The 23985-nt window shown below is 36.5% G+C and overlaps 2 protein-coding genes across 3 annotated transcripts in view; one reads left to right on the top strand and one right to left on the bottom strand.

Moving 5' to 3' along the window:
• Window positions 1-9470, top strand: part of LOC306871437 (uncharacterized protein) — a 67960-nt gene extending 58490 nt beyond the window's left edge. For both annotated transcript variants that reach the window (XM_079419375.1, XM_079419373.1), the window contains exons 19-30: window positions 127-287; window positions 576-723; window positions 852-1046; window positions 1574-1665; window positions 2282-2401; window positions 2478-2656; window positions 4387-4505; window positions 4858-4931; window positions 5017-5068; window positions 5158-5310; window positions 5799-5846; window positions 6160-9470. In XM_079419375.1, the coding sequence (XP_079275501.1) occupies window positions 127-287; window positions 576-723; window positions 852-1046; window positions 1574-1665; window positions 2282-2401; window positions 2478-2656; window positions 4387-4505; window positions 4858-4931; window positions 5017-5068; window positions 5158-5310; window positions 5799-5846; window positions 6160-6291 (1473 nt within the window). In that variant the 3' untranslated portion in view covers window positions 6292-9470. The remainder of the gene's footprint in view (window positions 1-126; window positions 288-575; window positions 724-851; window positions 1047-1573; window positions 1666-2281; window positions 2402-2477; window positions 2657-4386; window positions 4506-4857; window positions 4932-5016; window positions 5069-5157; window positions 5311-5798; window positions 5847-6159) is intronic.
• A 313-nt stretch (window positions 9471-9783) lies between these two features.
• On the bottom strand, window positions 9784-23441 carry LOC306871988 (serine/threonine-protein phosphatase with EF-hands 2-like). The gene is made up of 17 exons (XM_079420296.1): window positions 23120-23441; window positions 21922-21981; window positions 21023-21167; window positions 20625-20679; window positions 20362-20537; window positions 20150-20264; window positions 20020-20066; window positions 19745-19911; window positions 18823-18859; window positions 17492-17641; window positions 17061-17408; window positions 15822-16007; window positions 15049-15191; window positions 14288-14394; window positions 13509-13672; window positions 13324-13411; window positions 9784-11863 (listed from the first exon to the last, which is right to left on the bottom strand). Exons 3-17 carry the CDS (start codon window positions 21146-21148, stop codon window positions 11448-11450), a joined length of 2325 nt encoding a protein of 774 aa, XP_079276422.1. The 5' UTR covers window positions 21149-21167; window positions 21922-21981; window positions 23120-23441; the 3' UTR covers window positions 9784-11447.
• Window positions 23442-23985: the final 544 nt, after the last annotated feature.

Raw genomic sequence — 23985 nt, 5'->3', positions numbered from 1 at the left:
TGTGTTCGTTCTTCCCTAAATTTGATTGAAACTCAGTTTAAACATTGACTTTAACCTCTTTGAACAGACAGCATTTTCTGGTCCTTTGGTGCTCTCTCTTGACCTCTGACTCTGTTTCATTCACAGGAGATCACGCTGGCTGAGAACAGTAGAGTTTTGGAGGGCTGGAAAAATCCACCACCACCTGTTTACATGCAGTATTTCTTCTTCAATGTTACCAACCCAGAGGAGTTTTTGGCTGGGAAGGAGAAGCCCAAAGTCACTCAAATAGGGCCATATACCTACAGGTGATTTTTTTTTTTTTTTTTTTTTGATAATACTAAAGAGTGTTTCTTGAGCAGCAAATCATGATTTAGCATGATTTCTGAAGGATCATGTGACACTGAAGACTGGAATAATGGCTGCTGAAAATTCAGCTTTGCCATCAAAGAAATAAATTACATTTAAATATATATTAAATTAGTACTCAGTTTTGTTTAAATTGTAGCATTTTACAATATTATTTTACTATTTTTGATCATATATATGCAGGCTTGATTGTAAAATTAAATTAAAATGCTTCTTTCTATTATCAGGGAATATCGACCCAGGGAAAATGTCACTTTCCTTGAGAACGGGACAAAAATCTTTGCCACAAATCCCAAGAGCTTTGTGTTTCTTCGCAACATGTCATCAGGAGATCCTGAGGTTGACCGTGTGATAACGGTTAACATTCCATTCATTGTAAGAAGGGTTTTGTTTTGCATTGGCAACAAATCATTTTGCATTTAAATTTAGTCTGCCCATAGCATTTGTTAAACTGATTATCTTTGCTTATAATTTGCTTTTGAATTCTTTCCCTCTTGTTTCAGGCTGTGATGAACGAGTTAAACTCCTACTCCTTCTTTCTGAGGACTGCTGTGTCTATGTGGATGGGATCCATGGGCATTGAGGTGTTTATGAATCGCACAGTCCATGAGGTCCTGTGGGGTTTCAAAGATCCGCTGCTGTCCAAAATCCATGCCATGAGACCAGAAGTGGATGAGCATTTCGGCCTTATGTACAATGTAAGAATCTGCAGTTTCATCATATTCAGTGCCTTAGCCAGTCTAAATAGAGATAAAATGCGGCCTATATGGGTCATATATTTGTGCAACCAACACAAAGTAGCACACGCAAGATCTAAAGCACATATACGATCAGAACAGGATAAGCAAATGATGTTATCATGACGCTGTGCGTCGTAGACTGCAGATGTTGACCAGTGTGTCAGCCTTGACATAGTGGCCTGGTTTACTCTAATGGGTTTTAGACTTTCTTCAGGGATTATATATGATTTAGATTTAGGACCGATATTAAATATCTGCAGTTTGTGCAATCGTAGGTATAATGTCAGTACCTTGAACCAGCGAGTAAGCAGTTTGCATTAATAAAACATTTAGTCTTTCACTCTGCATTCATATCATGGCCAAACAACCTATTTTTGTACTTTTTGAGGACTTTCTACTCATCTTTACCCTTCTGTGACTTATGTGATTATTTTCTGCTAAAGGTTGAAGCATTATATTAAATTCAATTTATGTTCTGACCACAGAAAAATGGAACCCATGAGGGTGAATTTGTCTTCCACACTGGAGAGAAGAACTACATGGACTACGGCAAGATTGACACGTGGAATGGCATCAGGTACCTCAATACTTGCGTAATCTGCATTGCCTTACTGACATAGTGAGAATTCTTGCATGCTCATTGGCGTCTGTTCTCATGCCTTAGGAAATTGGGTTAAACACACAGCATGCCTGCATTAGATGCTAGATAAGTCCATATCAAAGTATAAAGTCCAAGAAAAGAGCTCCTGCGCTTCTCAGTTACCCCATATCCTGATTTCAGTTGACCCATATCCCAATAAATACAACTTCAAATCTCTTTGCAGATGCAGAATATTCTGCATGTACACTACGGGTCAAAAGTTTGGAATAGTGGTGTTGTTTTTTCATGAATCTCATTTATTTTCAACAAATCTCTTGTACAATATAATATGTCCTTGCTGAATAAAAGTGGGTGCTTATAAAACAGCTATTTTAAATTCTAATAATATTTTACAATATTTCTGTTAATCAAATAAATGCTGCCTTCGTAAGCATAAGAGACTTTTGAAATGCCATTATTCCAAACATTTGAAATGTAATGTACATTTTTGGATTATAATTATGGAGAATTAAATGCGTAATAAACCCTCCTTTTCCTCCTTAGTACCTGTGACAAAAACAATGTTCACATCTATTAATTTTCTCACTCGCAGACAGATGAACTGGTGGTCGTCTAACCAGAGCAACATGATCAATGGTACCGATGGCAGTGTCTTCCACACCTTCCTGTCCAGGAAAGAGCTCCTCTACATCTTTGCTGCAGATCTGTGCCGGTAAGTAACGTGTTTTAACACTTACAAGGTACTTTGTTACTTGTACATGGTTGCTTATGTTTGTTATTACACGTAGATCCATTCATTTGGGTTACGTGGCTGACACAGAAGTGAAGGGCATCCCTGCCTTCCGCTTCGCCCCTCCTTCAGATGTACTCGCTCCTCCAGATGAGAACCCCAATAACGCTGGTTTCTGCGTGCCTGCTGGGGATTGTCTAGGAAAAGGTGTGCTCAAAGTCAGCGTCTGTCGGGAAGGTAAGCCTGTCGTGTTGTGTTTAGTAGGTTCTTACAGTGGAAAAGGTGTGGGATGTTTTCAAAAGAAGCAATTACCATGAATTGCATGGGAAAAATGGGGTAACTTTTTAAATATGGTAAAGCAGTCTAAGTGTGCTAAAGATTTGGGTGCCCTGAATAGCTAGTTCAGACTGACATTCAACCAAAGCAAACCAAGCATGTGTAAATAGTATTGAATTTCAGGGTTTATGGTTACTGATCGGTGGCCTCGTAACCTGAGTTCAAGTTAAATTGGTCTGCTTTTGTTTGCACACTCTTGGACTATGAAAGGGAAATCAGGGTTCAATGCTTAATGAATAACTTTTAGTGCAGTTTTATGACTCGAGCACTTGATTCACTTTAGGTGTCCTCTGACAGATTACGCTATCTCGGCCTCTATTGTTTCTGCCATAAACTAGTAGGCTAATATTATTATTGAACGAATGTAAACTCTCACTTTTATCATGTGAGTGCTCATGATAGGAAACAGCTGTCGTAATATGCACATGCTTTGATTAGTCATCATTCCTAGAAGGGTTCATGACTGTTCATTAATAGTTATATTTAGAGTGTTATTAAGGAATGGGACATGGGATATAAATCAGTGATATGGTACATATTACTCTTAGCTAATGATGGTCTAAGCACCTAAAAGGTGGTAGTTTGTGTTTTTGGTGGTTGTTCATGTACTTTCCGTCTTATCTTTGAGTATGTGCCAACAAAAGGGGAAGTTAAATTTTCTGTTAGTGTGCATAAAAAAACAAAAAGTCCCAGAAAATGCCGCAGGGACGTTATTTTAGATAATGGAAAATGTCAAAAACTGCAGATTTGCAGTCTGAAGTGTCACCTGCTCCATTGAGGCAAGTGGGGCGTTTTTACTTGCTTTGCATTCGTTGATCATTTACATGTCTTTATGACTTACAAACTTAAGCATTTGCGTTTGGAGAAATACATACTCTATCGTTCAAATCAAAAGTGTAAAATTTCTTTTTATAGAAATTTTATTTGGCAAGGACACAAATTGATCAGGAGTGAGAAGTGAAGACTTTTACAATGTTACAAAAAAATCTATTTTAAATTTATATTGTTCTTTTATACTTTTCCATTCATCAAAGAATTCTGGAACAAAAATGAATCAATATTTCCACCAAAATATCAAGCATCAAAACCTCATATTAGAATGATTTCTAAAGGATCATGTGACATTTTAAGACTGGAGCAAGGAATAAATGACATTTTTAAATATATTTAAATAGAAAACTGTCATTTAAATTTGTAATAATATTTCACAATATTGTAGTCTATGTTCCTTTTATTAAATAAATGAGCTTAAATGAGACTTCTTTCGGAAACGTTGTTAAAAATCGTACTGTCGTTTTTCTTTGTATGCCATCAAGTGTATGCATTTGTAAATGTCATGGAAGTTATGTTATAGTTGTAAAATTTAAAATGTCACATTTACATTTTTTTGGTGTGGCCAGGAAAAAAAAAATCTGAACTACTGGACTAGTCTGTTAGCCTGAGGCTTGACGTGACTTTAATAATTTTTATGGTTTAATTGGTCTTTATGACCAGTGATTATAAAGCAATAGCTGATAAAGAAGTTGTTATTATTGCATATTCACCGTAGAGCTTTCCTAGATGGGTGATTGTCAACCACTGATCCGAATAAAAGAACAGCAACTAATGCCTATTTCCCCTTCACTGTACAGGTGCACCCATTGTTGTGTCATTCCCTCATTTCTATCAAGCCGATGAGAGGTACATCAAAGCCATTGATGGAATGAACCCAAATCAGGAAGAACACGAAACATACCTCGACATCAACCCGGTAAGCAGTGCAGACGCTTTGTGATTTTACTGTTTTACAGCGACAGTACTGACTTGTGGTTTATAATCTGAAAGTCGTATACACCCGACCTTACCATGACAGGAAAAAGTAAGGTGATTCACCCCGATAACCACAAGTGAATGTGAAACTGAACCTACCTAACTCTATCTAGAATCCCAGTGATTGTTTTTGTAGCATGTCGTGATGGAAAATTGACTCATTAAGTTGGTGTTTGACGAACTCATCTTATTCCACACGTTGTTTCGGGTGGAACCAAGCAAAGACTGTGTGTATTGTGGTGAATATTGGTTGATTTCCAATAGTAACTTGTCCCATTGCTTTTTTTCTGCAGACCACAGGGGTACCCATTCGTGCCTGTAAGAGAGCTCAGCTCAATGTCATACTGAAGCGAGTCCCTGGCTTCCCGTGAGTAAAATCGTCACAAAAACAACTTAAAGAATGTTCTGGAGTGAAGAAATGGAAGTCTCATTAGCCTTTTTTTCCTTTTCAGCAAAACAAAATTCCTGAATGAGACCATTTTCCCCATCATGTATGTCAACGAGGTGAGTGTTCATGTCATCCTTGCTCTCTTCGGAATATCAGTTTTTCTGTTCAAAAAATTAATTTGTTTTGTTTTCCGCTGAATTTTTAGACTGCAACTATCGACGATGAGTCTGCAGCCCAGATGAAGACACTTCTGTTTATTGTAACAGTTGTGTCCAACTTCCCAGTCATCATTGTGGGACTGGGGGTCATTTTACTTGTGGTCCTTATCTTCCTCATCTGCAGGAACCGCCAGAGAAAGGTAAAAAATGTATGAGCTTTATATTGCCTAGTTAAGAGTAGAAATGTCATTTGAAGGTCAATGATACCTTTACGTGGAAAAGTATGGAAAAGCCCATAAAATCCCCTCAAACTTTACACACCCTCGACTTGAAAGTCAATTAAGTGTCACTCGCCTTGACGGCACTAACCCTAGCTTCGATACCCATGTATGCATCTGCATGAGGGAATGCATGTGCTCTAGTGCACGTATTATTTTATGAAATGTGTTCTTTTATTATACAGTTTTTCTTTGCAATATATAGTAATTATCAGTTGGGTTGGTCAACGGTTGTTATGACCTTTAATGAATGGTTGAGTGGGAAAACATTTGTTTTGCACATTTATATACTAATGTTCAAAAGTTCTTTTATAGAGTTTATTTTTTACTTGAAATCTGCCAATGATGCATAATGCTGTTGTTTTCATTTCTAGTAACATTTTTCCTCCCTTTTTTTTGTTCCAATTCAGAATGAAGTAAAACGTATTGATTTTACTGAAGCTTTTCATTCTTTTGCTGTAAGTCTTAATTTTCCCTTGCACACACATTTTGCTTTCATTTTGTTCAAATTTGCTTGTTGTATCATTATTGTATTTGGTCATTTTAAGCATTATGAGTGACCATTTAAGTTCAAAGTTTTTATATGAATAATATCTCCTGTTTCTGCAAATCATGTTCATTGCTTGTCCTGCATGGTGATTGTAATGTGTTTCACAGCATTAGATTAGATGTTTAGCTACATAGTCCACGTCTTAGTGCTACATGATTTCACTTTGACATCTACATGGTTTTAACAATGCACACGCTAATGGTTCTGCATGTTCTGTACAGACGGCGAAGGACGAAACGGCTTATACCCAAGTGAGCAACCAAGCGGAGGATTCGCCAGAGAACCGCACCAATCAGCCTTCGAGAAACGGATCTTACATCGCCATGTCGCCAGTAGAGGCGCAAAAGTGTTGATGAAGATGACTGGTGGAGTCTCACCTGAGGACATCACGTCTATCCTCCTCACTCTTTTTATATGTTAGTTTTCACTGTGCGATTTGTCTTTGAGGGCTAGTCCCCGCACGCTCACCACAGTTTGCCAAGGGTCACTTATTTGACTCGTGACTTTTTTTGTTTCCTTGAGCATGGCCTTTCAAACTGCCATATCTTCAATCAAAACATATATAAACTCAAAGCACCCACTTCAGTTTCGAACAACCGTCTCTGGGTTTCCAGAGGCTTCTGTTGCCTAGTCCTGAGAGGCCTGAAACACACTCTCTTGCCTTTTGAAAACATATATGCATTGCATGCTCACAGAGTTCATATTCCAGAAGGGTCATAAACCCTTTCAGCATGAGAGAGCGTGAAGGGTTCACAGCAGCCTGTGCTCTAAAAGTGTTTCTGATCTCTTCCCACACTACTGTATACAGGTCTACACAGGCAGACCTTGAACTAACACAGCTCTTCATTCGTCAAACCCTTTGAAAATTAGCAAATAAACGATTGATTTAACTCCTCTAAGAATATTAGAGAGCTAAAAGGTCTAATATGCTAACAAAAAGCTGGGTCTTATCCAGACCTTGTGTGTGTGTGTGTGTGTGTGTGTGTGTGATTGTACGTGTGTGTGTGTGTGTGATTGTACATACCAGTATGTGTGTGTAATTATATGTGTGTGTATTTCTGCAGGCATGTCAATGCTTGCATGTTTTTGTCACACTGTGGTGAACTGCTCTGGTGGCTCACCGTCCACCGTTTTGCACGATGCAGTGTGACAACAAATGAAAACTAGTGACTTCAGCGGTCCTCTTCATTTCATAGTATCTGAGTCACGTTTTTTTCTGATGCCAGAAACATTTCAGTGATGCTGGCTGTTAATAGAGGTCAGACAGTCTCCTTTAAGACATTGCAATACAGACATCGTACTAGCTTTCAGCATTTCATAATGAACGAACAACAGACGTAGAACACTTACAAGAGAGACTTGAATTTTTCTGCCTTACAAATACTTACAAACACAATGTGATTCTGCTGCATGGCAAAGGAAGGTATAAGGTGGAACTAGACGAAATGTCAGACAGATATTGACAGACTTAGAACTACGTCCATCCCTTTTCACAGCAAAACACGTCTGTTCTGTAATATAGATAGCACAACTACAGTCCACTGAACCCACAGTCGAATCCGAGCGGAAGGGGTTAAAGGTCAGCAGGTTTTTGAGGGGTTATCGGTGAAGTTTGCACATTTGTTTCTGTGCACGTTTGGTTTATATTAACCCTCTGTGGCTGAAAGAGACTCTAGCACTTGAATTACCGCTTGTGTTTATTTTTGTGTTGCTTTTCCTGTCCTTGATGTTTCGAGCCTTCGCTATTGCTAAAAAATGAATTGAGGCCGTATTTCAAATCAGCTTGAACAGGATGTGATAGCTGCACACTTTACAAAATATTCCTAAAGATTCGTTTCTGTTTGGTTGTCTGTCTAAAGTTGCCATAACCCATGAGTGCGGTTACACTCGTATGTATCAGTAAATCATTCCCATTTTGGTGATGCTTGTTGGAATGATTGATGTTTGTTACTTTTACTTGACGTAAATCATCTGTTACTTATTGCGGCCGCGGTTTTCGTGGATTGCAGTGCACACTGTTGCGTATTTGCCTGTGCCATGGATTTAGTGCAAGGTTTAAACTGGAAACACTGTGTTTGTGCAGTGTCTTATGCAGCTGTATGTGAACAAAACTGAGGGAAAGTAGTTCAAGCTTTAGTGTAATTAACTAGCTGTCCTTTGGAGTGGCTCTTTGAGTTTTGTTGTCAGCGCAGTTAGTATATACATTTATGTAAATATGGTCTTTGCTCAGCTCCGTTTGTAAAAGACCCCGCTGGACTATTGTGGTGAGACGTAACATGTGACTTGAGTATGAAAGATCTAAGAACATGAGCCATTTCTATACAGTTTCCAGATTCCTTATGGTGACTTTTGCCCCTATATGCTTGACCAAAGATTACATCGGGTTGGTAGATAACTGGTTTGTTTGCTTTCCGCACAGATAGCTGTAGTGCCATCGATTTCCCATTTACAAGAACCTCATTGTCTGCAAGGGCAAATAAAAAAATAAAAAAATTGAAACAAGTCACAAAATATTTTTCAGAGCATTCTATGCGAGTTTATAATGTGTTTAATACAGCAAAGAACTTGAGATGTAAAGTGTTGCCACAGAGTGCAAAAGAAACTCAGTATTATGTATTGACACAGCAATACGACGATATGTAAAAAGCAAATTTTATAATGAAGTAAAAATGTTTTGTAATCAGACAGACTAATATTTATGTATTCATATGTTCAATGATATGTACATTATCTGAATTTGTAAGGTTTTTTCTTTGGTCTTGTTCATTTCTATATTTTTTATTTAATTTGTAATATTACAAGTGGGGTCATCAAACACATTTCTGTTTTCTTCTTAATTGCATTTTTTATTTTTCTTCAGATTTATAAAGTAGTACCAAGTGAATATTGTCCTAAATTCGAGATGGAACAGTGTATGTGGTTGTAAAAACTGTTAACTTCGACGGAGAAAGGCTTGTGTTGTATCTGTAGGGTGTGAGCTTATGTGTGTAATGATCTCCTGTTATACAACTCTCAAGCTGTCAACACACTGTTTGTCCAACTGGAATAACAAAGGGAAGGCTGAGAGTCTTTGAGTTCCACTTAGGAAGATTGCCATAGTGCCATGTTGGGTACAAGGGAAATTTCCACTTGCAATCTAACCTTTTTTTCTTAGATGAATGATGCCCTCCTTCAGGGATGAGCTTTTAGTGCCATACCATCCTTGTTTATTTCACTTGCTTTAGTAGCAACATGTTTAAGTAGTGTAGCAGTTTTGTTTTCCCCCTCTGCCTTCATTTCAGGGCTGGTAAATTCCTCACAACATCTTTGAGGGCTGTTTTAAAAACACTGAACACTTCGTGTCCTCCTGAGATGCATTGCGTTTTTTGCTGCTGAGAAGGACAATCCTTATGTCATGTTAGGTGCAAAATCATTTCAAGTAATATTCATTTTTAGTTTTGATAATTTACACGGCACAAATCTTTCTACAATGCTTTTGTAAACATTTTTAGTGTTATTTGCAAAAAAATAAAAAATGTTGAAATTATTGCAAGTTCTTTTGTGGTGTTTCTGCTTTCTTCTCCGACACATTTACAGACAGAGGGAGTCAATAAATTTACACACGTGGATTTTTTTTTTTTTACACTGAAATTTATTTTCTGAATACGTTTCTCAAAGGCTGCATTAATTTGGTCAAAATACATTAAAAATAATACTGTAAAAAAAAAAAAATTAATATGTACATTTTCAGCAGCTATTATTCCTTCCCTCAGTGTACATAATCCTACATAATCATACAACATGTTGATTCGCTGCTCAAAAATACTTTTTATCACAATGTTCAAAATAGTTGCTTAATACATTTGGGGAAAGTGATTTATTTTTTTTATGATTTTATGAATAAAAAGTTCAAAACAACAGCATTCATTTGAAATCTTCCATAATATTATAAATATTAAAATCAATCATATATACATATATATACTGTAGTGTCTGGTGTACTCAAATCACTGTACTAAAACTTTAGTGTTACATTTTATTTTGGGGGGGAAATGAATAAAAATAAAGAATATTTACACAGATTTTTCCAAATAACAACTACTCTGTGCATCTCTATCAAGCTCCAGAAAGAACGAACTAGTAAAAAGGTCCATATCACTAGTAATGCCCTATTTCCCTTAAGACTAGTCTACTAAAGCCTCTATTATAGGGTTTGGAATGACAATGTAGTGAGTAGCCTAAATATTGACAATAATTATTAATATTAATTTATTAATTTCCTATTTACTGGGGAACAGCATGGCCAAATTGTTAAATCACCATATTTGTCCAAAGTGGAAGATCTATTTTGTCAATGTCTTGATTTGTGACATTTCACTGAACCCCAGTTGAAGGACTTCAGGGTCTTGTCACATTATATGCATTATACCTGATGGTCTCTACTCAAGGTCCAGTATCCGATGAAATTAAGCAACACTTGTCCTGCGTCAGTCACTTGAATAACCTTGATGTAGAAAGGTCTCGGCCGTTAAAACAACCAACCGATTTGGTCACAACTACAGGAAAGTGTTGAAACCACTAGTGTGGCGATAACCTCTGATGTTAAAGAGAGGAATAGAGTGGGAGGTCTGACGAAACCTGACAAATAAAAACACCTTTTAGTGATATGCAGTGACTCACAGCGGACATGTGAAGACTAGCGCTGTTTGATAGCTGTACTTGTCCTGGCCTTCCTGCCCACACAGGCCCTCTTCATGTTCCGAGACAGCACCGCAGTCATTACAGACATGTCACAGCACCGCCTCCTAGTGCTAAATCACAGTTATTAACAATCATGAGAAAATATCGCTAAACACTTTATCTGAATCTTACGTGAGTTGAGGGGAGAAATGCCATATTTGGTGGTTAGCAGTGGGTTGGTTGAGATGGATTTCTGGTTATAAAATACTTCCTTACAGCATTACGACTACATAAAACAGCGAATATAATCCATCTAACCTGTTATTTATTAACAAAACCATCTCCCGCTGTCAGCGTGTGGGTAGAAAGGAAAGCCAATAAAGCACAGAGCTCAACGTCAACATGCCTCTTATTAAAAAATAGCAGTTGCAGGCTAAATGTTTTCAATTTCTGTCTACCCATTTACTAGCATAGCACATTTACACACATCGACTACACTATGAACAACAAATACTCTGTTACATCATGCAATGGACATATCAAGATACTTAATGGCTCATTTTGATGCAGAATGTGTGAACATATTTGTCAGAGGCAATGAAGGACCAGTTGTCAGGCGATAAAAACAAATGCAGAAATCATTGAAATATCAGCAGCTTATACAACGTAGTACAGCAATGAAGCATGGAGAACAAGTATTATTGATCACTGAACATCTCTAGGTGTATTCTAAACCTGAACCTGAAGTATATTTGGTTAAGAGAGGAAGATTAAAGTCTAAATAAGGTTAATCTGGAGGGTTAAATACCCAGGGAAGGCTATACAGCAGTGTAATTTTACAAGTCAGCAGTTATTGTGGTGGAACAACGACAGAAATGTGGCAGAGATCGTCAGTCTGTGAAGCTGGAGGATTTGCGGTCTGTGAGCATGCAGAGTCTGTAGTAGTTGAAGCTGGTGGATCTGTAGGCTGTGAAGCTGGACATTGTGAAGTCTGTGGAGCTGTACAGTCAACAGTCTGTGGGGTTTCTGTCTCACGAGGAAGGCTCTGATTGTCCAGGATGAGCTTTAATAGGCTTTTACCTCTCTCGAGTCTGCTTTTGTCCACCAGCCGGAAAGCCTCCATAAACTCATCGATGTCAATGCTACCATCGTTATTTGTGTCGGTGCTGATAACCAGCTGGTTGATGACCTCATCAGAAATCTCCATTTTCAGATAGGCACTAAGAAGTTTCAACGTCTGACGGAAATCCTCAAAAGTGATGAGACCTGAGAGAAACAGAAACACAGGCCATGGGAGTGTGTTATTCAAAGCCACCCAACTACATTTAGTCTGTTCTTGGTAGGAATTGTTTATTTCAATGTGTAATCAAAATGGACTATTCTTATTTTAATGGAATATTGCAGTGCTAATCATAAATGATTTATTCGTGCACGTGTCCTCGCAATCTTTCGAAAGGGCGGGACAAAAATCCATCCCTTCCTGTAACCAATGAGAATTAGTAAACAACAACAATCACAACATTTGTTTCATGCTGACTTCAAACTATTTACCTCATTTGAGTCTTCATCTTATTCTCTAGTTTATGCCCTTATGAACATATATTTCAAAAATACGAGTCATTTGTTTCTTTTTTGTAAAGTCGCGATGACATTGAAGTAGCAACTGATCTTTCCTTACATACTGTGATGTACAAGCTTGCAGTTGATTTTGGAGGGGTATATTTTAAGTGGATTAAATGATTGTGAAAGTCCGGGATACATCACCCACCAGAGAGAAGTCTGGCGTTTTCACTGGAAGAGTACATTTTAATGTTGTTTTGATTAAAGGCATAGTTCACCCAAAAATTTAAATTCTGTCATTAATTACTCACCCTGTCGTTCCAAACCCATAAGAATTTTTGATGAAATCTGAGAGCTTTCTGACCAGAAGTACCCTGTTCAAGGCCCAGAAAGGTAGCAAGGACATTGTTAAAATAATCCATGTGACATTGGTGGTTCAACTGTAATGTTAAAAAGCTACGAGAATACTTTTTTGCTCAAAGAAAACAAAAATAACGACTTTTAGCAATTCTTCTCTTCCATGTCATTCTCCGCTGCACATTCACGAGAGTACCACGATGCATGTGGTGCTGCTGAAGCAGGAGCCGGCGGTCTGACGTAGAAGCTGCATGCACTGCGCCTTCTTCACAAGCAGAGGAATGCACACGCATGCGTCCTGGTACTCTCATGAATGGCAGTGAAGACTAACCCAGAAGAGAAGAAATCGTTGAATAAATTTGTTATTTTTGGTTTCTTTGTGCAAAAAAAGTATTCTCGTTGCTTCAAAAAATTAAGGTTGCACCACTGATGTTACACAGACTATTTTACTGATGTCCTTATTACCTTTCTGGGCCTTGAACAGGGTATTTCCGGTCAGAAACATCTCGGATTTCATCAAAAAATTCTTAATTTGTGTTCCGAAGATGAACAAAGGGTGAGGGTGAGTAATTAATGACAGAATTTTCATTTTTGGGTGAACTATCCCTTTAAACATTACAAAATCAGAAAAGCGTTAAAAATGAAACGTATACATTCACAACAAGATCTAGAAATGCATTTACACCAGTGTTCCTCAAATCTCGTCCTGGAGGGCCAGTGCTTTACATAATAGATCAGGTGAATTTTCATTTTATGCCAACTAGAATGAGTTATTAGTATTATTAATACCTGCTTATATTGTTTCATACCTGAATTATCTGTGTCCACTATTCTGAAAATGGTCTCCAGCGTGGAGCGGTGTCTATACAGTGTCTCCAGCATAGTCTGCTCAATGTGCTGTAGTGAGAAAAGAGGACAGTGGTTTCTGAAACATATCAACATAGTCATTTTGCAATGCTAAGACAACAGAAAGTGATTAAGTGATCTGCTTTACCTCAGAACTGGGCTTTTTTAGGGCAAGATCATGGAACCAGCCGTGGTAGTCCAGCTTCCCATCAGTGGTGCTGGACACGAGCTGAGGATGAAGCACTCGCCAGGGCAGATCCAGGTGAAGAACTCGCTCGATTGCACTTGCCCAGTCATTCAAACAGATCAGTCCTGTCAGGTCAAAGATCAGATAGAGAAACTATGAAATACTTCTGCTCATACAAGGCATTCACATTACTTTGGCATTTTAACAACTGCAAAACCAGCCACCAAGTAACTAGAAAACCTACTTGTTTGTTAAGTTATGACGTAAGGAATACTGTTTCTGAGTCCAAGCCTCTACTCGTTTAAATTTAGAATACCATCTCATCTCATACCACGCTCATATCACACATTTAAGCTAAATTTAAAAAAATAACTCACAGTATACACTATAGTCTTAGAGCTCACAGCATCTCAGGCACCAATATTTTAATGATTCATAAAAGATGAATCATTGTCTGGCCATCTGAGACTTCAGTATGATCATGATTTCTCAGTACTATTCCAGCACACAGTGAGAGTATATTAGCACTGTTTGTTGCTTGTTTTTGGCATCTGATAGAGCGTTTGGATCTGGAAACATTAAAATGTGATGTCAGACTTAAAAAGCGGACTGTTTACAAATACTGAACAGTCTGAATTCCATTAATATTCTCATATATACCTAGTCATTAAATTACTAGGTGGCAGAATACTGCAGTACTGTATTAAAGTATGCATTTCATGTCAGATAGTTGTGCGTACCTGTGTTCTCCTTATCAATCTCTTGAAAGGCCCTCAGGAGATCTGACTTGTGCACAAACAGTTGCTCTCGAAGGACTTTGAGAGCTGTGTGCTCTGTGCGTTTTACACTGAAAGAACATCACGACATGAGCCAGAAACATGACAATGAATCTCTTCACACTGAAACAGCAATGGTAACATTCGCATCCAAAATGATTACAACACAACATCTGCTGTAGTTTTCCAACAAATCCTAAGTCAATACCAAGCAATACATTTAAAATTGTGAATAAAAAAATCCTTCCTCTAGTTCAGTGGTTCTCAAACAGGGGGCCGGAGCCCACTAGGGGCCTCAGTGAACTTCCAAGGGAGCCTCAAGATTACTTAAATGATTCAAAACAAGCATTCAATTTATTGTAATGCTTGTTTTGAATCATTTTAAGTCATCTTCAATTCAAAATAAAAATGTCTTAATTTCATACAATTTAGTTTTTTATTTGAAGATTCAGAATTCCCATGATCTAAAAAAAAAAACTAGATACACAAGGAAGCCTTATTTTCAAAAGTGTGATTTATAGACTTGGAAAAGTCAAATTTAACAATATTTAAATTTATTAAATAAAAATCTTTATCCTTAATCCTTATCCAGTAATTTATGAAAAACTGGAAGTCGTTAGGACTTTGATTATTGTTGTGGAAAACGAGGGGCCTTGGAGTCAAAAAGATTGAGAAGCACAGATTTAGTTGGTCAAATGGCTGATGGTAACATGTGTGTTGATTACTTTTGTGGAAAGCTCAGTCCTCGGGTCATACTGGTGGCCTGATACTGAACAAAGTAAGGCACAAGATCTGGACCCAGCCTGATGAAGGCTCCTCTGTTACTGCCAACCTCATAGTAGTTAGAGGCTGAGAAAAGGGTCAGGACCTGAAAAAATACATGGAGGGACAACCATAATCAACCTAATCAAATCAACCTGTCAAGAACATTTCTACAAACATACAAGAAATGTTACGCTACAAATGTCCATTTGCACAACTGAAACATAGGTGGAAAATGAATTTATTATGATACAGCTAATGATTTTAGGATAAATTAAAATGATCTTAATGTCCTCATAAAAGAAAGGAAAAATGCAAAGGAGAAGCCTTTATCTAATTTGTTTCACTAAAATGGATATTTTTAAGAAAAGCATTTGAGACAATGCTCGTGAAACATACAGTAAATGAGAATTTGCATTTCTTTAGTTATGAAAGGGCAACCTCTGAAGAATAATTTTACTCTGAGCACAGCAAGAGAATTACTATATTACTCACAGGACACAGTGTCCTAAAAACCGCTCTAAATTAACATGAGCAGTCATAAGTACATGAACGTAAATGTAAGACTGTGTGTAAAGCCTTTAGAGGAGCATGTTCATATAAATTCACGTATTGTATAACACACATCTAAAAACTACCAAAAACAATTCTGCTTCAATTTTAACCAAACTGACAAAGTCATCATTATTTCCTTCTTAAAAGTCTTTCTGAAAGCCCAGATCACTGCATTCCTGACCTTACGATTGTGGCAAAACTCGTATCCGTCCCGTTTGCACTCGTGTGAGCGGATGATGAGCTGGAGATCGTGCCTGTTCAGAAAGTCCTCTGTGACATCAGGACCCCAATAACAGCCTCCGCCACGGACCTCGTTGGGAATGCAACCATCATGAGACATGGGGTCACTCCACAGCAGGTCCAAAATCTGATGGCACACAAGAGATACCAAACATTAGATGTCTCTTACAAATTACTTCATTTCAGTGGGCTGTTATATGTATTAACATAAATACAAAAAGAGAATGTGAAACTATTTGCATTGCTTTTAAAATTAATTAACACTTAGTTAACACTAGTCGCATACAGTGCTAACATTTGTCTTATGAATATACTTTCAGAACCTTTATACTCTGTTATAATTTCTGTGCATTTTATTATTTATTTTCATGCAATGTCTTTCCTAAAAGCTTCCATACATTATTTGAAATACTCCAAATGCAATTTGTGTTTATTTTGTACACTGAGGTTTGAGTTGAAATTAATGGTGAAAAACTTGTATTGTATGAGTAAAGTTGTCCTCAACCAGGGAGCCGGAGTCCACTAGGGGGCCTAAAATTGTCAAAACATTAAAATAAGTCTAAACAACTGAACAATTAAGCTATTTCTTATTTTAATTCACCTTCTCAACAACTTTTTTCTTTTAACATTTATAAAAGCTATTTTTAAAGCAATTTTTTTACACATGGAAAAGTCAAATAAATGAATACATCTCATAACTCCTTGTGCATTTTATACATTTTATGAACATACAATATTCTAGTTGAATAGTACTGAAAAACAAAGGTACTTTATTAGCATTGATGGTTTCACAAAGAACCTTTAACATTCACAAAACCTTTCCTTTCCACAAAAGGTTAATGTTTTTTCAAAAGACTAAAATGTTCTTCACATTAAGAATTTGTTTTTTTTCTTTTACGAGCTTTACTAAAAGCTTCTTTGCAGAACCAAAAATGGTTCTCTATGTCACTGCAAAAAAAAACAAAAAAAAATTCTAACCTTTATTTTAAAGAGTGTATGTCAAGTTCAAAATTTTTTTTTTACAAATCTGCATTTTGTAAAACTGGAAAACATCACTGGGCCATCGGGTATTGTTATGGATAATGGAGGTAAAAAAGGCTGAACCACTGTTTTTGTACATTTAGTACTGCAAATCAGTCAAACCACGAACAGTATGTACAATACCTCAAAAGAAGCCCACCTGTTTCCACTCATCATTGCTGGTGTCGATGAACTCTGATGATCCTGGTTCAGAGTCAGATGACAGAGCAGAGCTCAGAATGCGGTGAGACTTGCTGAAGCGGGACAAGCTAAACTCTGCTTGTCTACGGCGAACCTCGAACTCCTCCTCAAGTGTCCGAGCCACGGTGCTTGAGAAGTCTTGAAGGGAGCGTCTTTGAAAACTTTCCCGAGCACCAAACGGTTTGGGAAAGGTCAGCGAGCCCGTTCTGTTCTTACAGATGATCATCTCGTCATAACGCTCTGAATCTGCATATACATTAGTGCGTGATGGAGTCTTTTTCTTCGGAGGCCTCAGAGCAGACACATACTATAGAAAGACAACATTCATCAGTTAAAAAATAAAAAAGATGTTGATGCTTTAATGACATGCTAACCATTTGTTCGACTCACTCTGTGTCTGTCCATTCGAGCTATCAGAGCAAGATCGGTGGTATCTGAGATTCCTCCATGGACTATCAGCACCCGTTGGTCGATTACTGTCACTAAAGGCAACCAGCTGAAGATTTTCTGGAGCAACTTCAGGATACGCTTCCCATGCAGCTTAAAGCAATTGAACAGATGAGAGATTTATGGTAACAATGCACATCAAATAAATTTCCCATTATGTGAAGCTCAGAGCAGAAACACGGCAAAAGAACAGATCATAAAACATAGTTATCATCATATGATCGTATCGCAGCACAGTTGTTTTCATTAACAATTATCATCAAATTAAAACTAAAACCATTAAAAATAATAATAAACATTAATTGAAATTAAATAAATATGAAAAATAAACAAAACTAATAAAAAACTAATGACAAAACACACAACAAATTCCTAAACCTTTAACTGAAATTAAAAAAAGAAAAATAAAACATTAGAAAATAAAATCTAATTGAAAATATGAACAAAAGCTATAATCAAAGCCACTGACCATGCCAAAAACAACCCTTGACTAGTAAAGATCACCCAACACTGTACATAAAACCATTATAAAAGTAGTTTTAATGCATTAATTATGCCTCATAATGCATAATGTATGATCTTGAGAATAATTGTATACAACCGTGATAACACATTATAATACTTATATATTCAATGTTACATCTTTAGAAAGTATAATGCATTAAAACACATTATACAAGACAAACAAACCTTTAAAAAAATATATATTTTGCTTACAATTATTTATGAAAAGATCTAATGCTTACAACATACATTATGGATACCTTTATAATGCATTATACATAAAGGCTTTAAGTAAAGGGTTTCCTAATTTCCTTTTAGAATACTAGTATAGAATCTTTCCACAAATGATTCATAGCTGTATATTAAATGACCTACTAACTTCTTTAAAATGCTAATACAAATATAGTATCTTTCCAATGTTAAAAACTGACATATATTTACTTTCCTACTAAGATCTACTATCAGCCACCAGTGCCAGAGTACAAAAAGTCTTGAAGCCTGCTTGTTGTAATCCTCTTACTGAGGACTGGCCCACATTCTTTGAAAATAACTGCAGGAGAACTCACTAGTTTCCCCTTTTAAACTGTAAGTCTGAGCAGGCCACTTGCTGTTAATAGGTGATGTTCTTGGAAAGAAAGTGTCAGGATATCCCTTACTGTTTCATAATGGAGGTAAACCGCTAACACCAAATGGTAAACAAACTCTTAGGAACAGGACGCTGAGGAATTACAGCGCACAGACATTAGATGTAAGCATAAATAACGGCTTACCTTGTATTTGTTCAGTACTTCTTTGGTGAAGCCATACCTTTGAAGAGAAAATTCAAGAAGATTTTTCTTGTAGGAAAGGGAAAAGTTCATTTGATTTGACCATTTAATTTGATGGCAGGATTCAGATGAAAACACAGTCTTTATTCTTGCCCTTATAGTTCTGAATTTATTAGTAAAAGTGTAAATTATCATCAAATTATCAATTATCAAAAATTAGTATACTGCCTCATCTAGACCAGTGGTTCTTAACCTTTTTGACTCCAAGGACCTCCTCCTATTTGAAGGCTGCCCTTTCTGTACCTTTCTTAAAAATATTTCTCAAAGAAATCTCAATTTAATGTTGTACATTATTTAAAAAAAATAAAACTTTATTGGGACCCCACTGTAAATTTGCTTAAAGGGATAAAAAAATTAAATGAAAAAAAAGGAAAATTCTGTCATTAATTATTCACTCTCATGTCGTTCCAAACCCATAAGACCTTCGTTCATCTTCAGAACACAAATTAATGCATTTTTGATGAAATCGGAGAGCTTTCTGACCCTGCATAGACAGCAACGTAACTGAAGTTCCCAGACCCAGAAACGTATTAAGGAACCCAGAAACGTTTCTGGGCCTGGGAACATTTCAGTAACGTTGCAGCCTATGGAGGGTCAGAAAGCTCTCGAATTTCATTAAAAATATCTTAATTTGTGTTCTGAAGATGAACGAAGGTCTTATAGGTTTGAAGCGACATGAGAGTGAGTAATTAATGACAGAATTTTCATTTTGGGTGAACTTTCCCTTTAAGCCCCCTTGTGGTTAAGAATCAACTTTATACTTACTGAGCTGGGGTACAGCAAAATACATGTGGTGAACAAAGTTTTAAGAGTATCTTATATAGTGTGTGTTAGTAAATACATGTGTTTAGCACATTTCCATTACCTCAAATTAATGATGTGATCTTCGTGGTTTCCTCGATTAAGATAAACATCTCCAGGAAACACAAGTAGAAAAGCAAACAATACGAGCAGAATCTCCATGGAGTCTTTGCCTCGGTCCACATAGTCTCCATTGAAAACATAGGGTTTCTCCAATGATGGCATTCCATTCTGGCAAAATAAATAGAGCCCAAATCCATAGGAATAGATGCACTTAAAGACATGCTTTATCAGGCTAAGACAATCTTGTAGCTGAGTGTAAAATGATTTAATACATACCTTGTAAAATATTAGTAGCAAGTCCTCTAATTGTCCATGTAAATCACCTGTAATAAAGTTCATAAATGTATTTAGAAGTTGCATTGAATTGTGTTATAATAAAAACTTCAAATGTGACAGCCACTCTCACCACAAATGGTTATTTCTTTGCTATGGCACGTAGAGACTCGGTTGATATTTGGCAACACTCTGAGCAACTTCCATGTTTCCAGAAGAAGCTGAAGAACGTAACGAGAGTGAAGCTGCTGCTTGGAGAAACCAGAAGTGTACATGGTTAAAGACATCGAGCATTATCTGACTATCATGAAACATATTTTTAGTGCATCCTCATGGAGCACCTACTTGCTTGTTTTTAAAGGCCTCGACAAGATCAGCAGCCTGATCCATATCTAAAGGAAAGGTTAGCCGTGGACCAGAGTAGATGTCTGGCACATCAATATTGGTGTAGCTGAAGTATCTCTCCCACTCTGCATCTCTGCAAACCTCGTTTTCTCTGAAGATATGTGAGATCAGATTTCCTACATTGTAGAACATATATGATGTGTTTAGCATGGATACATTCCTGGGGAAAACTATGAATATGTTATGTGTTTATATTATTTTACGTTCACTGCTTGCTGGAGTGAAGTTATCCATCAGGTAACCAAGAAAATTGTATAACTGTGAGAAAGTGAGAAAAGAAATATGTCACATTTGTTCGCAGTTTTCAGAGTTTTAGTAAACTATCAATTGATTCATTCCTTCATTCATTCGAAACACTGAAACCTGCTAGTTTGCAAGTTTTGGATAGACTTTCCACAAGTCTGCGTGTTTATGATTATGATAATTACGGTAATTAAAATAATATGAGAAAGAAAATATCAGTTTGCAATATTATGCAGTAAAACGAACTGTTTTTGTACAGGTATAATAACTGGAAGCATGGCACCGGAAGCCGCGCAGATTCAAGCCATTGCAAATGGCCGCTCTTACGTTAAAATAGTGTGGAGGAGGAATTTCTTACTTTGATCTGGTCTTGAAGGTCTGCGTACTCCATGGACTGGAAGATGTTCCAGGTGTATCTGCGTCTCATTTCCATGCGAGCCGCATACTGTCGGTACCAGCGCTGGATCAGCACCGCAGCCTTCATTGCTTTCAAGAGAACACGACTGAGGTCAGAAAGGGCTTTTACCTTTTCGTTAAATAAATATAATTAAACAGATTTGCTATAAATCCAATAGTTTTTGTGTCAGACTTCTAAAATTACACCCAGGTTAGCATCAGTTTAGAGATGATTATTTATACACTGAAAAAAATGTAGGATTAGTTTGTAACATTTTATTGCTAGTAAATTTAACAAATAACTTAAGTTAGGCTACATAGAAGCAGCTGCTAATCCATTGAATTAAGTTTGGGATTTAAGTAAATTAAGCAAAATACTAGACTTAAATAGTAGACTACTTTCTTGTAAAACATACCTCAATATTGTTTCTTTTATAACCTACAACTTTGACAAGAATTTTGTTTTATAGTTTACTGGTAGTTTTACAATTCTGTGTTTAGGCCTGTAATACCCAACAATAGTCAAACAGACATAATAGTGGTCATAAAAGATGAATTTAGCTTACTTCTGGCTGCTGCAGACATGCATGAAAAAGAAGACATGTTGAGAATGTGAATGAGTTACTTATGGACACTTCACAGAAAGAGACAACCATGTTCTAATTCAATAGCTGCGAGAGATGAGGTTTTACACAAGCTTTGCTGGACTGGTAAAAACTCACCTGGGATGACATTTCCATCTGTTTTAAGAAGAGAATTCATTTAGGTCAAGTTATATTCAAGCTAAATAGTCTTTGAATAAACAGAACTCACACATAATGACACAAGCCATTCATATTATTGTTATTGACAACATTTTACCTTTATCAAATTTTCTATTGAATTCGCTGTTTTTTGTGACACCACACCCCATGGCTTCCTCTGAAGGTAGAAAATATGAAATTCAGTATAACAAGCACTTTTATTAAACAACAATGATTTATATTTTTATATTTTTTTGATACAAATCCCTTTACAAAATAATGTGGATTGGATTTGCTAAATGGTTAAGAAACCATTGTACCACTGTAAAAAATAAAAAAATAAATTATAAAACAACCACAAAAAAACACCTAATTCAGTAATACACAATTTTACACAACACATTATTTATATTATTTATTAAATACAAAAATTTAGACCAACAGACGTACTCCAGTAAATCATATTACTGTATACTGTACAATATTTTCAAGCTTTTGACAACAGGCTACACTAAATGTCAAGTTGTTGCGCACGTTAATGAGATCCAGAGAGCGAGTTAATCTGGGTTCATTGCTCTCTTGCACTGGCCTCAATCCTCCTCATAGAGCACACGACGTCAACACGCACCTGTGCCTCTGTGAAAGCCAAGCTTCAAACCCTCAATGATGGCCCTGCTTCACTATAAACCAGCTTCTGTTATTCATTAAAGTAGTTAACATTTTAGAAACGTATGAGTATCTATCTCACAATTAAAAAAAAAAACATTTTTCAAGAGTCAGAGATGAACTCTTTTAATTAAATTTTTTTGAGAAAATATTGAATAAGTGGGGATTATGGACTATGGATTTATAGACTTGTTTGTAAGGAAGGTTATTCATTAGCTCACCAGACATCACAATAATTTAGTGTAGTGTAACAGACATGTTCGTTTTGAGGTTAAACCTCTTAAGAGAGCTGTTGATAAAAGCTCATGCGACATGGCCTTTGAATCTTGCTCACAGTAAAATGAAGACCGACTGCTACTATGAGAAATATTCTATGAATTCTACAAATAAGACATATTTTTTTTTACATAATTTAACCTATACTAAATCCTGCCTATTTAAAAAAAAAAAAAAAAAAACGGTTTAAGATTTCACATAATTTTATCACCATTAATTTAGTTTTAGTATTTGGTACCTTTTCTATGTATTTCTTTGAATTGAATGATAAAATAAAGGGCTGTGTTAATCATGTCGGCAAAACAGTGTCCTTAAAACTCCAAGCCATAAAAGCTTACAGTAATAGACGATAAATAATGGTAGGTAAAACTCACCTGGTGGGTTTCTCTTTTAATCAAGGGAATCCCGGAAGCTTTTTTTCCACATGTCACCCAAAGGAATGTATCCCCCTTCTGTACCCCATCGGTGCTAGTGTTAGTCAATGCGTAGAAAGTCAAGAGTAGAAATTCAAAAAATCAGCTTGTTAGGACACAAAGAAAGTATAGTCACATGCTTCCCCATGCCCCTGAGGAACCTTCAATGTCCTGAGCAAAAATCCAATATTTTCATTCAAAAATAAGAGAAGACCTTGTGTCAAATTCCCGAGGCTTTGAGTAGGTGTGTTTGTTTGTCTGCGTCTTAGCAGTCTTCATCTGTGTAGCTAAATTAAGTGAACAAGCCCTGAAGGGATTAAGGGTAATAGCTTGATGCGACTTGACTGGACTTTTGTATAGGAAATGGCACTTTCCTAAAGGAAGCATGTTGTTGCTGTGTAAAGTATAGCATGTAATAAATCCAAAATAATGCAAGACACAAAAATAAATAATTTGAGGCAAGAGCATTTCTTATGATTTTGACACGTGCACAAGATCCAGAAAGCCCTCAATGATAACAATGAACAATTATTTTAACCCTTGTGCATCAATAAAAAAAAGTTACACTTAGGTCCATAGTGGACAAAAATGTCCATGTCAAAAAAACGGTCATAAAAATTGGAAGCTTGGGAGCAGAGACTTAAGTGTTGTCTCATTTTAAAGAAGACCCATGGCAGATTATTGTTGAAGTAAAAAAAGTTTAAAAAGTGAAAAAATAAAAAAGTTATACAGGTTTAAGTTTATGAAAATGATTTATGAACAATATTTTGTTATTTTATGAATATTTTATATATGAAACATGTTGAGCTCTAAACCTGCTAGAAAAT

This window comes from Barbus barbus (assembly GCF_936440315.1).
Source record: "Barbus barbus genome assembly, chromosome: 6".
Classification (NCBI taxonomy): Eukaryota; Metazoa; Chordata; class Actinopteri; order Cypriniformes; family Cyprinidae; genus Barbus; species Barbus barbus.
This window is presented reverse-complemented; position numbering and strand designations above follow the sequence as displayed.